This window comes from Lissotriton helveticus, chromosome 5_1 (assembly GCF_964261635.1).
Source record: "Lissotriton helveticus chromosome 5_1, aLisHel1.1, whole genome shotgun sequence".
Classification (NCBI taxonomy): Eukaryota; Metazoa; Chordata; class Amphibia; order Caudata; family Salamandridae; genus Lissotriton; species Lissotriton helveticus.
The window spans coordinates 970,473,057-970,491,123 of NC_136065.1; the positions used below are offsets into that span (position 1 = coordinate 970,473,057).

Consider the following 18,067-nt stretch of genomic DNA (forward strand, 5'->3'; position numbering starts at 1 on the left):
TTAGCATTTACAAAACCTTGAAAATTCACTGAAAAAACCATAGGTTATAGACCATATATAGTTAGGAATTAGCATTTAGAAAACCTTATTTTACTCACACAAAACCATTGAAATTCCATATATAGTTAGTTGCACTAACTATATATCGCGCACCCGCAATCCACTGCTGATGATGTCACATATTACATCATTCATGACATGGTCAGTGACATCACTGATGACATCACTGATGACATCTCAAATGACATCACTGATGACATCACTGATGACATCTCATTTGACATCAATGACCACATCACTGATGATATCATTCATGTGACAATACAATGCATCTCCTCACATTTTAATATAACCTCTGTTTCACCCAGTGTTAAATACAGAGTATAATTTTTGAAACCATTGACACACCAATACTAGTTACTACATACGCACTCACTGATTCCTATGTCTACACACACATTCACTCATTCACCCATACAATCATTCATACACACAATCACTCATCTTTACAACACTATCATATGCACTCATACACCTATACAGACACTCACAGTCTGCCACTCATCCATGGAGTTACTCACACACCTAGTCAGTCCTGTAAAGAATCAATGACACTTCCATTTTCTTGTCTATACAGTTAAACATAGAGCACCTTACATTTTCAAACATATACTAACACATACTTACCTTCTTATACAATCATTGATACAAGTACACATTGATCTGCACAGAGTCACACACCTCCCAGCTAGCCACACACACACTCAGTCTCCCATACAAATACTTGGGCAATCAATCAATAACCCATATAGTTACTCATATAGCTACTGATCAACACATGCAGCAGTTTACAGAACAACAGACATAATGATGCACAAATTAAGACAGTTTAGTCACTAACCCATGCACTCAGTGAGACACATTTAATCACTCACTCATACAGTCAGTCATGCACCTACTAAATCCTTCGTCCAGACACTTACACATCCACTCATTTTTCAATATGTAAGACATATTTAAACTTTACAGAAACAAAAAATCACTGGATGTTGTTATCAGTGATGTCATCAGTGATGTCATTTGAGATGTCATCAGTGATGTCATCAGTGATGTCACTGACCATGTCATGAATGATGTAATATGTGACATCATCAGCAGTGGATTGCGGGTGCGCGATATATAGTTAGTGCAACTAACTATATATGGAATTTCAATGGTTTTGTGTGAGTAAAATAAGGTTTTCTAAATGCTAATTCCTAACTATATATGGTCTATAACCTATGGTTTTTTCAGTGAATATATATATATATATATATATATATATATATATATATATATATAAATTCCAATTTCCAGTTCCCCTGTTCCAATACCAGATACTGACACACAATTTCCAGTTTCCCGTTTCCAAAACCGGACACCACTGACACAGCAGGTTGGTATAATTCTCGCACTCTTTATTTCTTGCTGTAACGCATTTCGGCAGAGTCTCCTGACTTGCTCACACAAAATATATATATATTCAATGAAAAAACAACACAGATTACAGGGACATTATAGTTAGGAATTAGCATTTAAAAAACCTTAGAAATTCACAGAAAAAAACAAAGGTTACAGGGAGGTTATAGTTAGGCTGATATTTCACTCGAACAAAACCAGAGAAATTCAGACTTGTGCCCCCGCAATGCACTGCTTATTCTGACCTCACATATTACATCACTCTTGACAGGGTCAGTGAGATCACTGCTTTATTACTGGAAAAAAAAAATTGGTCAGGCCCCGGGGATGGGGTCCCCGGGGCACTACCGGATCAAGGGAAGGGGGGCCATGCAGCCCTACTCCCTTAAAAGACAAAAACAAATCAAAACCCGGCAACTCGCCGGAGGCCCGCCCCCTTTTTCCACTTCTCTGCAAGCATGCCTCCTGGCACACTCTTGTTTGGGGGATGAAGTCTCCTTCGCTGCTGAGGGTCCTTATGGGCTAACTATCCTACCTGTTACCTCCAGTAAGCCCCACACAGTGAGATTGCTGAGAGGTGGTTGGAGGCCATGCCCCTTTTCCCACCACTCTGCAACATGCCTCTCTGCGCACTGCTGATGGTGCGATGAGGTCCCCTTGCCTCCTGAGGGCTCAGGACTAAAGTGAACTTTATCCACCAAGCAGCAGTGCACCAGGAGGCATGTTTGTAGAGCGGCGGAGAAAAGGAGCATGGCCTCTGACCACCTCTCAGCAATCCAGCTGTGTGGGGCTTACTGGAGGTAACAGGAGGGCTAGTTGGCCCCCAGGGACTCTCAAGAGCCAAGGGGACTTTGTCCCCCAAATAGTAGGGCGCCAGGAGGCGCGTTTGCAGAGTGGAGGAGAGAGGGTGTGGCCACCGAAAGCCTCTCAGCAAACCCACTGTGTGGGACTTGCTGGAGGTAACAGGAGGGGTAGTTGGCCCCCAAGGACTCTCAATAGCAAAGAGGACTTCATCCCCCAACTAGTAGTGCGTCAGGAGCTGCGTTTGCAGCGTGGTGGAGAAAGGAGGCGTCGCCTGCTATCAAAGCAGCATCAAGATTATGGCACTTTTCCAAGCAATGAAGTAGTCAAAATGGCCTGTCACTGGCCACGTCTGCCAGTGGGTACAAGAGGACATGTGAGCAGAGAATGCTCCAGTCAAGCCTACTGCACCAGGGGTAGACCAGACTGGAAAGACGTCCCCGCATCTCGGTAAATTAACCCAGGCTCCGCGTAATGGCCGCCCTACTGCCACGGCCTTCCCTTCTAACCCCAGCCTGCAGAGTCATCATCCTCAATGCCACTAATTACTGCAGTGCAGCAGGTAGACTCCTGCTCCCAGCCAGGGCTTGGATCACGTTTGCACAGGAAGGTGCTGCTTCATTGCACTGGAACCCCAAGAGCTTGTTTGACATGGCACTTGCTAAGGAAATAAGGCTTTAAGTATATATTTTCTTTAATTCCCAGTGCTTTCTGTGATTGGAAGGAGGTTTTCGGAAACAAAGTACTCTAGAAGCTATTTTCAATAATTAACGTTAGAGTGCAGGTAGATTATTTTGGTAAATTGGTTATTACAAAGAAAATATTGGTTTTACCTCAGCATATCCCTAAAATCTTGTATATGTTTATAATCTCTCTCACTCTCTCGTCTCGTACTGTCTCTCTGGCTTTCTTTGTCTCTCCCTTTTTTTCTCACTCTATCTCACTGTACTTTTCTCTCCTCTGCTGCTCTCTTTCAGCTCCCCCTTACCTCAAACTCATACTCAGATTCCAGTTTAGTCTCATTCTCTGTCACATTGTCTCTCTTACCGAGACCTCCCTGAATGTCTCTATCCTTTCAGATCTTGGTGTCTCTCACCTCTTTATTTTCGATCTTGCTATCTCTTCTTCATTGCACCGCTCTCTAACTCTCTCAACGCATACACACTTACATACATGCACACAAACACAACACATTAAAATCCCTGTGCGCACACACACACACACATATACACAAATGCATGTCACAGACACACACATACATATCAACTCACACAAACACACATAGCATACTTATTTGCACATGCACATAAATACATACACACACATACATAAACAAATACTCACATATACATATACAAACCTATAAACAGACACACACATATTTAATCTCTTCTTGTATCACTTATTTTCATCTCTTTCTCACGGTACGTTTCTCAGTTCTCTCATCTGTCACCGTCTTTCATAATCGTTCTTTCTTCCACTGCCTTAAACCCTTCACTCACTCTCTCCATATTTCCTTCTCATCCTGTCTCTCACCCACTTTGTTCTCTTTGTCTCTCCCACATCCTCACAAACACTTCTTTCTTCTCTGTCTCTCTTGCTTCTCTCTGTCATTCTGTCTTTCTTCCCTTCCTCTCTCTTCTTCTGTTTCTGTCCTCCAATGCACGCTCTTTCTCCATTTCCCCCTAATACCTCCTTGCACTCCTTGACTTCACGCCACTCCCTTTCTTAATTTCCACCCCTTTCATTAGCGGATAGCGGAACTATTGTGTCTTCTATAACCATGCGCACAGGCTCACTTCAAACATGGAGAAGATGAGTCAAGTTGTATCATAAAGTGTACGCACCTGATAGTAAACACGGGAAGCCTATGAATGGTGAGTAAATTATCAGATACTTTGGCGACCTTTGAAATTCAGCCCCAGCACCGTCTTTTCTTCTTTTGCATCAACTCCTAGTTATTCTTGCCCTTTCAGGGTCATAAAACATTGCCGATGATTTTATGAAGAAAGGCACACTCCAGGACAGCAAATGCACCTAGATGGAAACGCAGGGCGTGAATGTCGGTGAGGGGTTTCACAAAATCCCAAAGGATAAGAAACAAGAGCTCTTCTGAAATGCTTTTCATTGGGACTCAGTTTTTCAAGTTCTCTAATGTGTGGGAACCCTTTTTATTCTGGCGTACTGTGTTTGTTGTGCCCATGGCTCCGGGAAGGTGGCGGTCCCCGGGGGGCCCATATCGGCCATGAGGCGGTTCATAATGTATGATAAGCTGAAATACTAACAAGTGCAGGAGACTGCGATTGATCACGCTTGTTTTTAAAAAATAATTTGCCGTGCATTTGTGACTCCACCGAGCTTCCGCAGCAAATTTTTTTTAATGCTTTTTTGCCTTGATAGGGTTCTATGGGGACCCCTTCACCAAGGCTAGGGGTCAGGTTATTCATACCCTGACCCCTTTTCTTTTTTCTTTAACCTTTTTTGGGGGATTCAGCTGAGTCTGAGTCCCAAGATGGCTGCCAACAATTCCTGGTTAAAGTGTTGGTAACTAATCAGATCTCTGAACGAGATGGGGAGGATTCGAGGAGGGGTTGCCTCCCGAAATACACAAATTTGGTTTTATATAAATAGCTCTAAAACTTCTGAACGGATTTACACCAAATAACAAAAAGGTCACTTTCAGAAGCAAGACCTTTCTGCCAAATTTGGTGTAATTCCTTCCGGGCTGTGGTCGTGTCTAAAATCTCTATGGGAATTTTCATGGGGAAAAAGCTTTTTGGGTCTTCCCCTTTTTCTCAGACCCTGCATGTCGAATTACCCCAAAACTTTCAAGACCGCAGCTGAACTAACTGTCATACTAATTTGGAAAATTTCAGCAAGATTTATCAAATGGCACAAAAGTTATTGGCAAAACAAAAAACACTTATCATATGGAAACTAGGTCCTAACTAGAACTACCTACTGGTGACTGAGTTACCTAGCCATGATAGTTTTACAATCACATATAATAAATATTATAATAGCGAGTTGGAAAGCACAGTTAGAGTGATGGAGTCATGCCTCCTTAACCATGAATCAGCCAAAGAATTTACACAGTTGCACAATTCACTGTTTTTAAAAATCTGTGGAAACTTTCAAAAACCGAGCAAGGCTAGGGCAAAAAACACCAGGTCTAAACATCACTGGTATAACCATGAATGTAGATGTGCCCGCAAAGCCCTTGGTGAAGCAATTAAGTTGGGTGTTGTGGCTGGACTTCCAGGTCTACTTACAAGAATGTTATCCACTGCGCCAAAAAATCTCGGGATGAGGACAGATGGCAGGAATTGAAATGCTCATGCGACAGTAACATCTCCAAGTGGTTCTGGAGCATGGGTAAGTGGGGCAGGGGTGGAGTAGCACATTCACCGGAAAATCATTTGACCCCGATGTGTAGCCACTTTGCCACTCAATACGCTGATGACAAAGCAGAAGATAAATTACCATTCACAATCTATTCCTACCCTGCTGGCAGGATATTTGATGAGGCAGATGTCAGTGGTGCACTTAGTGCTTTAACAGGTGGTAGAGACCCGAGGATAGCCTGTATCCCTGCCGATATTTTCCTGTATGACAGACCAAAATGGACCAACTATATACTACTACTCACTAATGGCATAGCCCAAGAAGCACCCATCCCGGCCACTTGGCGGGCGGAGATGATTCACATATATATAAAAGGAGACAAATCCATGCCTGGCAACTACAGGCCAAAAATCCTTATAGATTCAATACAGAAAGTGGAGGTCAGGCTTGTTCGGGCCAAGGTCCAGGCCTGGATTGATGTTAATACCATTCTCACCCCTCTCCAGTCAGGCTTCAGGGCCCATATTATCACAATTGACCAGGTCTTTTGCTTTGTTCTTATATATTGGTGGATAATTATTCTCGGCAAGGGTAGCATGTATGCTGCCTTTGTCGACCTCAAACCCGCCTTCGACCTGGTCTCACGGAATAAATTGTGGGAGGTCTTGAAGGAGATGGGGATGCCACTCGATTTACTTTCATTGATTGCCCGCCTCCATGAGGAAAACTATGCACAAATACGTTGGGGGTTGGCAGGAAATAAGACAGATCCCTTCCCGGTGCGAAAGGGTGTCTGTCAAAGATGTGGTTTGGCTCCCGTATTGTTTTCTCTCTTCATAAACGGAGTCGCAAACTTTCTTGATGACATCCACACTGATTATCCTGTCTTAGCTGGAAGGAAAATTCCCATTCTAATGTATGCGGATGACAAGCTGATAATCTCCAAAATTCCAAATAGATTGCAGCATGCCCTCCATCGTTATGAAGAGTTTTGTCTCCTGAGAGGTCTTAAAATTAATGCAGTCAAGACAAAGTTCATGGCATTTAACCAGCATAGATCCTTCAAGGGGAAAACAATGATGGATGGGCTCTCCATTGAGCAGGTTGATGCTTTTGTTTATCTGGGCATCAAACTGCAGAAGGACATGGGGTGGAAGCCACACATCGAAGTCATGGCACTAAAGCATCAGCAGTTAGCTGGCACCCTTAGAAAGGAATTTAAAACCTCTCTGACAAAGCCCCTTAGTTCGGCACTTCAAATCTATAACAGCAACGTGGTGCGCTCAGTCCTTCATGGGACTGAGCTGTGGGGCCTAGAGAATTTGACCCAGCTAACAATTGCCAAGAATGCATTTCTGCATGCGATTACCAGTCTGCCACAGAGTACACCTACCCTCCCCCTAAGGAATGAACTAGGCAGGAAAGCCCTGATGGATCTAGCCAGGCTACGGCCAATTCTATACTGGCGTAGAATATGGTGTACACGAGAACTGGCAGCATATACAGAGGCCTAAGGGATATCATCAATTTGAATTGTTTCCCCAAGTCAGCTGGTTGCGAGATCTGAGAAGTCTGATTAAGAAAATGGGCTTATCACACCTGTGGGATTCCCGATCTACCTTAATGTTCCCGTCAAAAAACAGCCTCAAATAAACTTACTGGGATATGGTTTCACATTAAGGGGCTGATTAGGATAGCGGTTTTTCCGCACCCTCCTGGCCGGCCAAAGCCACCGCCGGCCCGGAGGATACGGAAAAACCACAGCGGACCCACCAAAGACCCACCGCCACATTAGGATGGCTGGTGGGTCCTGGTTTTTGTCCACAGCTTTTCCGCCGCGGTTGGCTTACAACCGCGGCGGAAAAGCACTAATATGGTGACGGTGTCTCTCAGACACCGTCAGCCATATTAGGATGCCCAAAAAGAAATGCTTTTCCACGGCGGGATTTCCTTCACCCAGGGGGCCCGTTGCGGGCCCCCTGGGTGAAGGGGGGGTGGGGGGTGCACATGGGTGGTACCTATGGTACCCCCCTGCATTTGTATGCAGTAATCAGCAGGCACCGCGCGGTGCCTGCCGCTTGCTGCATACAAATGCAATGTATGCATTTTTAACATTGCGGCGGGTGCAGCTTGAAGCTGCACCCGCCGCAATGTTAAAGATTGAGGATGTGACTGCCACCCTGGCGGTCACATCCTAATCTGCACGGAGGGACCGCCGCAGCCCCTGCGGACGGTCCCTCCTACTCTATGGTAGCGGATGGACTCAGGTCCGTCCGCCATCATAATTGGTCCCTAAGTGTTTAGGCACTAATGTCCCCTCTCACTCTCGGGGCTCTTTTTTCAGATAAAATCATGCCCAAGCCCTATTGGGATATCATCAAAAAGTTTATGGACCGAAAACTTTACTTCCATTTCAGATCAGGATCTTTACCCCTGAAGTGTTTTTCTTCCAAATGGTCTTCCACAGGGGACAACAAATATCATATATGTCCCAAATATATTGAATCATATTCGCATTTGCTTTTAGCCTGCCTTGCCTACACCAGCCCAGGTAAAGTTTGGCTGGCGCAGCTCTGTAAGAATATGGGCAGACGATCACACACCATAGCCCTGCAAATTCTTTGCTCTGATCCATCGCCTAGGTATGCAACCCCAGTGGCAAAATTCATGAGGTGGATGTGGCACATTCGTTCCAAACAAATTATGGTTGGAAAAGGATAATGATAAAATCCTTTAAAATCGTGTAGGTGCATGTGGGCATAATGTGACTTGTGTGGCCCAACACAATTGTAAAGGCTTATGAGACTGTCTGTACTTTATATGTTTTAATCTTGTTATGTCATATAATTTTTTTTATATAGCGATAGCTCCGATCGCCATTCTTGGCATTTTGTGCAAAAACGTTTTAACTTAGATTTCAACTTTTGTACTGTTTTTTAACTTTTTATCTGCAATGCTTTTATGACATGCATAGTCGAATAAAGCTTCTTTGATTGACTGAATATTATAAACAATCCTATGTATACAATTTAAAACTATAAATAAGTTTAAAAAGATAAGTGGATCTAATGTCAACTCATATCAATGCTATGATACCGCTTTGGCATAAATTTGATTGGCTTCAAATACAAGTGCCAGTCAGTAGGATCATGTGTGCACCACAGTTAAACAAATAATAATATACCTATAATTTAAGTCTTCGGTTCCCATGTCAACATTAAAAAAAACATCCAAATGTTAATAAAATAAACCTTTACTAAAATTTCATTACTCAAAGCTTGGAGTTGGTAAAGGCCTTTTTTCTTTGGTTCCATGTACAAGAAAGCTACCGAGATACCGCAAAAACTATTTGTTCTCTTGAATCACTTTTCAATAGACTTGCAGGTTCCCATTAGTGCCTAATTCCCATAGCAATTATCCATTTCTTGTGTGCTATCTTATAGAGAGGACAGAAAAACAAAAAAATGCACTTCCGTCTCAACAGTTTGTGGCCAACTTGGACAGAATTTTAAGTTAGTAGATCTATTGCACCATTTTGAGGTATGATCGCTCAGCGGAAGAAGGCAACATCTACACTGCACATATAGGCATTTGGCCTGGAAAGGAAACATGTTATCCATATAGGGTTCAAGCCTTGGGACACATTTGTGTTTCAGGAACTGGCCCGTTATGCAACCCTCCTGATGGACTCTTCATGTTTGCAGCAGAACTTTCTCCCAATGTAAATGCTTGACTTTCTGTGTGTCTGCTTTAGGGATCTGCTCTGCTGCTGTCCACAATTCTCCCAATCCTATTCTCTTACACATTTTCCTTATGACATTCAAACAAGGAGTACTCACATCCTTATAAAGAGCTCGCAATTCCTTTACAGAATCCCTATAGGTTGTTAACTCTTGGGTAGACCAAAGTCTAATCCAATACAACGAAGGTTTGAGTAATGTTATTCAATGTATTGGGGTTATAGCTAGATCATGTCTCAGTGGTGTGATAGGTGAACTTGGGGGGATTTTAAAGAGAGCCCTAATAAACGTATTCTCAACTTTAGTTAAAATTTCTGATGTGACATATCCCCATATCTCCGCTTCATTGACTGCTGCTGTTAATATCAAGACTTTATATACAGTAATAGCAGAAGACACTGCACCCCCAGAGGCAGCTTTGTTTTTCCTCCCTATTTCAGATGCTTTCTTGTGTAAAATGACTACCACTAAGATAATTGAAATGTGAAACTGTCCCAAGGGGTATCCCTTCTATTGTTACATTCCGTCTGTGCGACTGATGGGGATTTATAGTCCTAAATTTAAATTTAGTTGGATTGATCTCTAAGCCGCTTTCCTCGCAAAAGGCAGCAAAGGCATTTAGTTCTCATTGAAGCCCCATTGGTGTTCTGGATATTAGCAGAGTATCATCCGCAAACATTAAGATCAGTTTGGACACTCCTGCTAGTTTAGAGGCATCATGCCTACAATCTGCCAACTTTTTTTACAGCTCCATTGATATACAGGGTAAAAGTGTGGGGGCGAGAACACAACCTTGTCTCATCCCTAGCTTAACATCAATTCTATCTGTGAAATCTCCTGCCATATTCCATCCCACCTTGGCATGCGATTTTGTATGGAGTGTCTTCAAAATCCATAGCAAGTCTCTAAGGATTCCATAACCGACCAGGACTTCCCATTGGGTTTCCCTGGGGACCATGTTGAATGCCGCTCTCAGAAGAATGAGAGCAACATATAGAGCCTGACGTCTCTTGGTGACATATCTCCAAGATATCACCTTGAAGCGAAGGACCTTATACAAGGTACAAATCTTAGTCCTGAAACCCACTTGTGTGTCTTCGGGAATATTATTCTCTTCTATCCAGTCATGGAGCCTAAATAACACATGCCTGCAAAAAATCTTTTGTGAATTATCCAACAGGCTAATAGGCCTATAGTTTGAGGGGTTATCCCTTTCCCCTTTTTATATATGGGGATAATGACAGATCCATACCATGTGAGGGGAAACACATATATATATTTAGTGGTCTCACTTACCTGATATATCCTTGCCATTTCATTGTGAAGGCATGTTTGGTAAAGACTTGTGTGGTAAAGGCAATGCATGGTAAAGGTATTTCTTTTAATGTCATGCAAGCATGTGAGAATAATGACATGATTGTGAGCGGTTTTAATGAGCAGATCTTGAAGTAAGCACAGACTTATATAATACTCTTTTACATGGTGTGGTGTAATATCGCATCGGAGTGTTTTATGACTTGCAGGTTCATAATTGACCTGCGATTTTACATTACAGTGGGTCTTGCCATCAACAACATAAGCAATTACTGAGAAAATGAAGAAATGATTGGGGCGTATTCGAGAATCTTTGATTGCTGTTTCTGAAACTAATTACTTTTTGCTCCCTCGTCGCACACACACAACCATCTGTTGTTATTCACTGCACAACAAAATGTACCCAGATTACATAGCCACGCGATGTGCCAATCTTGTATTTTCGTTGGTTTCTACAGCCTACAGTTGCTTTAATTGAATCAAATATTTTTAATAACAGGATAGTGGGAGAGTATTAATGTTTTTACATATCATTATTTTTCGCTCGGATTTTTTTATGGACAGAGTGTGAAAAAGAAATGTCAAAAATGCTACTTACTATCACGCTTTTCACGTAGCCGGCGGTTTCAAGTGTCTAAGAAAAATAAAGTAGCACATATGAATTAGTATAAAAATCATCACATTTGCCAAACAATATCACAGACTTGCGTTGAGCATTTTCATCTTCATTTCTGTTTCTATAATTTGTGCTTCACTATCTAAACACGTTATGTGTATAATTCCTCCTTGTATACATTGTTGGTATCATTTCAGCATTCGAGGCTTTCTGCACCTGATTTTAGCTCCCCTGTGGATAGCGAAAATGAAACTTCGGCGCAGTCGCTGAGCTTCCTAAAGCAGTGTATAACTGCTCCCTTGGCCACCCACAGACTATCAATTTCCTTTTACAAATTGAAAACATTGTAATTTTGGCTAACAGCATTTTAATGTTTAAGTGATCTGACAATCTTATCAAGTTCTCAATATTGCAATTTCTATTAGGAATGACAATAATAAACACACCCATGAGACATCATACATGTTTGCTGTTCTACTGAATATCTATATCTGGAAATAGAATGTAAAAAAATCAATATGCTCAATGATAGGATTTTCTGACTTAAATTCTTGAGGCATTATGGAAAAAGAGGGAACTGAGCAGAGCCGTTTTGGCCGTTCCCGACTGGCCCATAGGGCAATCTGGCAGTGCCAGAAGGACTAGTCTCACAGATCAGTCTGTGGGTCTTTTTTCTGACTGTTTGTGGGCCTGTTTTAAGGTCTGGTGCCAGTTTTTACTGCTGTTTTGTCTGATATTACCACAAACATTGCCTGCAGCAAGCTCAAAAACATGCAGGGTCTCATATCTTGCAAAACACCTACACAGAATGTATTTAGAAGTTTATAACTGGCCCCGTTTGCAAATGTGGGCCATTTTATTAGCTGTTTGATTCGCTTAAGGAGGCCACTCTTTTTTCGGTGCCCAGGCCAATTTTCAGTCCCTGCTGGCGAAACTGGAACTCTGGATTGCCAGCCTGAAATTATTCTTCAAGACACCCGTATGCAATTAAGGCACATAAAAATCCTCATGTCTGTTAAAAATAAAAATCGCGGCACAGCCGGACTGGGAACCGGAACCGGCCCTGGCAAATAGCTTGACCAGCCCCCGAGAAGGGGGTGGGGGTTAGTGGAAAGCTTTTGGTACGGGGGCTGAGGATGATATTGCAGCATATGCTGCAAAACCGTCCCCTGGTAACAAAAATGCCCCCCAGGGGTCCAAAACCGGCCCTCACCCTGATGGCCCACCGGGGAAACACCCGGTGCCTGCTACGGCCAGTCCGACCCTGATCCCAGCAACAGGTACTCATATGTTTTTAAAGAAGCATTGAGCTAGTTTTAGGAGATACTATTTTCGACTTGAGAAGCAAACAATTTGGAAACATTAAGACTGTACTGATCGCTTTTGCATACGTACCTTGGAAAGTTCGTCTATAATAGTTTGTTGTTCAAGTACCTGGAGCCTCAAAAAATCCACTTCCCTCTCTTCTTGACTTTGATCGAGGTCATTTAAAGAGCTTGGTCTCCTGATGGTTCCCACTTTTTGTCTCTAAACAATAGTATAGTGAAAGTTATGTTTTGAGAGGGGGAACAATATATTTCCATACAAAAGCCAGTTTTATCTGTTTGACTTCAGTTACAGACCAGTGTAATTAAATATACAGTAATAACATTTTATATAACTACATGGAAGATCGACAGTTTTTGTGGAGCTGAAATAAATGATTTCATTTTTAGCAGGCGTGTTTAACAACCTAGACACTCAGAATGTATTGATTTGCATATGTGTAATACACACGTGCGGTGGCACAGGTAAGAGCGGTGGGGCGGGGCGGGGCAGGCAGGGTGGGGGGTTGGAAGTCGACAGATGATGGGAAAGGTAAAATTAAACTAAACTATAAATAAAACTACTTACCTTGCGCTCGCCGCATCGCCGACATGGAGATTGCAGCGAGCGCAAGCTAAGTGGTTTTATTTATTTATTTAATTGTACCTACCCCTTCGTCTGTCGACTTCCACACACCCTACCCCGCCCCACTGCTCTTACCTGTGCCGGCCGCTCCTGATTATACAGATGTAGTGTATAATTAATGTTTAATATAACAACTCCTACTGGCCCCTTTATGGTCAGCTCTGAAAACTTTCTCATTTATTTATTTATTATTATTTTTTTTTTATTTTTTTTTTAGTTCAATACATTTTTATTGGTCGTTCAAAGGAAAAGAAAACAAAAAAGGATGATAAAATACAATAATATTCCACCTAGCATACATCATACAGATACAACAGAAACCTAAAATGTAAAAACAGAGCGAAGCATAGTCTGAATGCAACATCTGTGGCGTAAATGGTGGAATGTATAATGGAAAGACATAGTGTTACATACATCATATAATAATCAAATAAATCGAACGAGACAAAAATCAGATGTAATGAATAAAGTAAATAAAGCAAATAAAACAAATACCGTGTGTCTTAGAAACTAAATATGTGTCGTTTTAGTTCAAAGTTATTTAAGTACAGAGTAATTGGCGACAGCAGAGCCTGTAGTGGAGAAGAAATGGTGGTAGTATTTATACATCAGACAGCTATTATACTGATTAATGCTAGGAACATCATTATGTATAGCCCCTCTGTCGGGCCCGTGGAGGAGTCAAGGTGGTCGGTGAGTGTCAAAGTATATGTCAAGAGAGAGCCATATATCTCTAATTCGAGATTTCCACGGTGAATTCTGGAGCACAACAACCCTATCACCTTGACCCTATAGAATTTTATAACTTTTTGAAGGTATAAGCGGCACTTTCCAAAACGAAAATTTCTACCCTACCCCAACATTTCTCATTCATTTTTAAATGTGCTTTTGTGGAATTTCTTGTGATAGGAGCACAGAGAAGAAAAGTTCCATAAGCTTTTAGTTAAAACGTGTGCCTAATGCTGGGAAAGAAAGCATTACATGGTGCACCGCAAAGTTTACAGCATTTACTATTAGATGGTAGATGGTAGCCATGCCAGAATTGTGTCCTTGAAAGCGATGTGCAGAATCTTCCATGATTGTACAGCTGAGCACGGAAATGATGTGTGCCACCTGAAAGTATCCACTCTAAGATGAAGTGCACGCAGTTTAACCCAATAAACTCTGTGAGTGGCCATCAAGACTTGATGTGAGGATCTTAGACCCCCCCTGCATTTGATGATCCTGCCCCTACTAGAAAGATCATGATTTGTTGTAACAGCACAGTGACATCACAACACTAGTGCATATAGGATTACACATGCTCGCCTCTCAGCTTCATGAATGGAGAGCACTTCTGCTGACCAGCTTTCTGATCAGCCCAATGTCAACAATGTGAAAATTGCTTGTGAAGGACAACATGATGAAAACACACATGTAGACAGAGCAGACAGAGCCAATGTTGGTGGACCAGTCACAGACAAGTGGCCTTGTAAGGCCCAGCAAAAGTTCAAAGGCATTATCATTGCAGGAGGTAGAAAGGACTCCACAGCCACATTTACACTTTCCACCAAAACACCCACAGAGACAAGGGCTATTAGAGGAACTAACAAGCATTTACAATGCAACGGTTTCGCCTTTGGAAAAGTTAGAGCTATTGGCAATGAAAATGACAATGCCATTTATTTATCTGTTTTCCAAACCAACACATAAATAAAATGTTGTCATTTACAATGCCAATAGCTCAAACTTTTCCAAAGGCGAAACCGTTGCATTGTAAATGCTTGTTGTGTTTGTCACTCCCACCCATGCGTTGTTCATATTTCTTTATCCCCCCGCCCCACCCACTTGTTATTTGGTTGTCTTTACCAACCCCACCCCTTTTCATGCTGCTTGCTTTTTTAACTGGGGTTACCGTCTTCATGCACTAATCTTAAACTTTAAATGGCCCCCTGAGGTGCCAGTGAAACAGCTCAGCCAACCGACCTGAGTGTGCAAGGAGTTTGTTTTTAAATTAAAATGCACTTATTTTACGCAAGAGGTTCCTGTTGATTCCTCAATTTCCCAGTACAGGCTCTTCGCAAACAGAGGTGTACATGAAAACTACAGGCAGGGACTTCTACATGTAACTTATTATGTATGTGTTAAAGATATCCGTGCCACAAACCAATGCGTTCTGGAATTTGTAGTCCTAATTAACTTCAAAAGATTTCAGTTGTTTAAAACACAGTACTTGTTGACAAAAAGGAAACACTGTACTGGACTACTGTCGGCGGCAGCACCGGTGCCTCTTACCTGAGCGGAGAGGGGTTGTAAACACCTCCAGAGGCCAGGGGATGTCTGCGGGAAGGACAGCCGGCTGCCCCGGCAGCAGCGCTCCCATGCAAGCAGAGCCAGGCTCGCGCGGCCTGGGACAGCCAGAAGCCGGGGCCTCGCGTGAGCCGGGCGGCCGGCGCAGGTGGCGAGGGGAGCGGCTGAGAGGGGAGCCGAACCCCCGGTCGAGGAAGCAGGCGGGAGTTAAAGCGGCGGCAGCACCGGTGCCTCTTACCTGAGCCGGATCAGGGGGACATAGCCTCGCCGCTTCCTCCTGGCGACCCCCGGGCCTTCCCCTCCGGAGCCGAGTGATAAACAAGCACCTACGAGGACAACGGACGGCGGGAGGGGGCGGGAGGGGGCGGGAGAGGACACGAACGGCGGGAGGGGGGCGGGAGAGGACACGAACGGCGGGAGGGGGCGGGAGAGGACACGGACGGCGGGAAACGTGCACAGGACAGACTTTTCCAAAGGCGAAACCGTTGCATTGTAAATGCTTGTTGTGTTTGTCACTCCCACCCATGCGTTGTTCATATTTCTTTATCCCCCCGCCCCACCCACTTGTTATTTGGTTGTCTTTACCAACCCCACCCCTTTTCATGCTGCTTGTTTAACTGGGGTTACCGTCTTCATGCACTAATCTTAAACTTTAAATGGCCCCCTGAGGTGCCAGTGAAACAGCTCAGCCAACCGACCTGAGTGTGCAAGGAGTTTGTTTTTAAATTAAAATGCACTTATTTTACGCAAGAGGTTCCTGTTGATTCCTCAATTTCCCAGTACAGGCTCTTCGCAAACAGAGGTGTACATGAAAACTACAGGCAGGGACTTCTACATGTAACTTATTATGTATGTGTTAAAGATATCCGTGCCACAAACCAATGCGTTCTGGAATTTGTAGTCCTAATTAACTTCAAAAGATTTCAGTTGTTTAAAACACAGTAATTGTTGACAAAAAGGAAACACTGTACTGCACTACTGTCGGCGGCAGCACCGGTGCCTCTTACCTGAGCGGAGAGGGGTTGTAAACACCTCCAGAGGCCAGGGGATGTCTGCGGGAAGGACAGCCGGCTGCCCCGGCAGCAGCGCTCCCATGCAAGCAGAGCCAGGCTCGCGCGGCCTGGGACAGCCAGAAGCCGGGGCCTCGCGTGAGCCGGGCGGCCGGCGCAGGTGGCGAGGGGAGCGGCTGAGAGGGGAGCCGAACCCCCGGTCGAGGAAGCAGGCGGGAGTTAAAGCGGCGGCAGCACCGGTGCCTCTTACCTGAGCCGGATCAGGGGGACATAGCCTCGCCGCTTCCTCCTGGCGACCCCCGGGCCTTCCCCTCCGGAGCCGAGTGATAAACAAGCACCTACGAGGACAACGGACGGCGGGAGGGGGCGGGAGGGGGCGGGAGAGGACACGAACGGCGGGAGGGGGGCGGGAGAGGACACGAACGGCGGGAGGGGGCGGGAGAGGACACGGACGGCGGGAAACGTGCACAGGACAGCGAGGGGGGCGGAAAGGCACACGGAGGGGGCGGGAATGGACAGCGCATCTGAATTCACTTTCAGTGAAAGGGGAGGGAACGGGAAAAAACGTAACTCCGCCCTGGGAAAAAATCTCCGGAACGCCCCCGAATCTGGTCCAGCCTTGATGGACAGATCCGGCACTCAATGGCTAGCCTCCATTTATGGAGCTAGCCAATGAGGGCCTGGGGACGTTCCAGGAGTCCTTATTGACGACATAGGATTTCACCTGCGCTGAAGAGCTGCGCAGAGCGCAGCCTTCGGCAGGCGAAACCCAAAAAGTACTGAGCAGTGATGCAAACCCTCTCCCACACAGACCACAAGGTGGACCCAAAGCACATGTTTGTATAGCGAGTATTGCTCAGAATGTACCCAATTTAGCAGCACCCACGTCTGTCACTAGACCACAGCTAGGCCCAGAAATAAAAGTATCATAGAAACCCTAGTTAAGCAGAGATAATCGAGAAGTTGCTCTTCATCCCACCTCCTACTATAATAAAATACCAACTGTAAAATGATTAATTATGCAGTGAAACTTTGAAGGTTTCCCATTATTTGATCTGGTTATCAGTGGAAACGTTTAAGGAATTTGTACCAGGTTTTTACCATTTTGCCCTTAGTAGATGATCCTTTTAATGACCCTGCTTTGTGTAATTTAATTACATAAAATCTTGCTGATTGAACAGCGGCGCCGGAACACTATCAGTGGAGGCGCAGTGAATGAATTAACCCACATTTCACATATATCTTCCTTCCCTTATGTTTGCGAGCTTGAGGCGCTGAGATGATGTTGCACACTGCTTCCATGGACAGGCTGCTGGCTGGACCAGCACGCGCCATCTGCTTCACTGCCATATTCTGAGGTGAGCTTTGCAGGGGACCATCTGCAAAGCTCGCTCCCTCAGCACTGGAGACACACTTGAACACTTGTCCTTATGTAAATAAAGGACTGAGTAGCATGAACACAAAGGCGCAAACATAACGTGTGCTAGTCCGCTGTGCTCTCCATCGCCGCACTGATATTTTTAGAAATTGTAGAAAAAAAGATA

The 18,067-nt window shown here is 44.0% G+C and overlaps 1 protein-coding gene across 1 annotated transcript in view; it reads right to left on the bottom strand.

The window, feature by feature from the left end:
* Positions 1–18,067, bottom strand: part of JAKMIP3 (Janus kinase and microtubule interacting protein 3) — a 771,326-nt gene that overhangs the window by 179,902 nt on the left and 573,357 nt on the right. Inside the window, exons 7-8 of the mRNA XM_078643479.1 lie at positions 12,670–12,801; positions 11,257–11,292 (exon numbers count right to left, since the gene is read on the bottom strand). Of these exons, the coding sequence (XP_078499605.1) occupies positions 11,257–11,292; positions 12,670–12,801 (168 nt within the window). The remainder of the gene's footprint in view (positions 1–11,256; positions 11,293–12,669; positions 12,802–18,067) is intronic.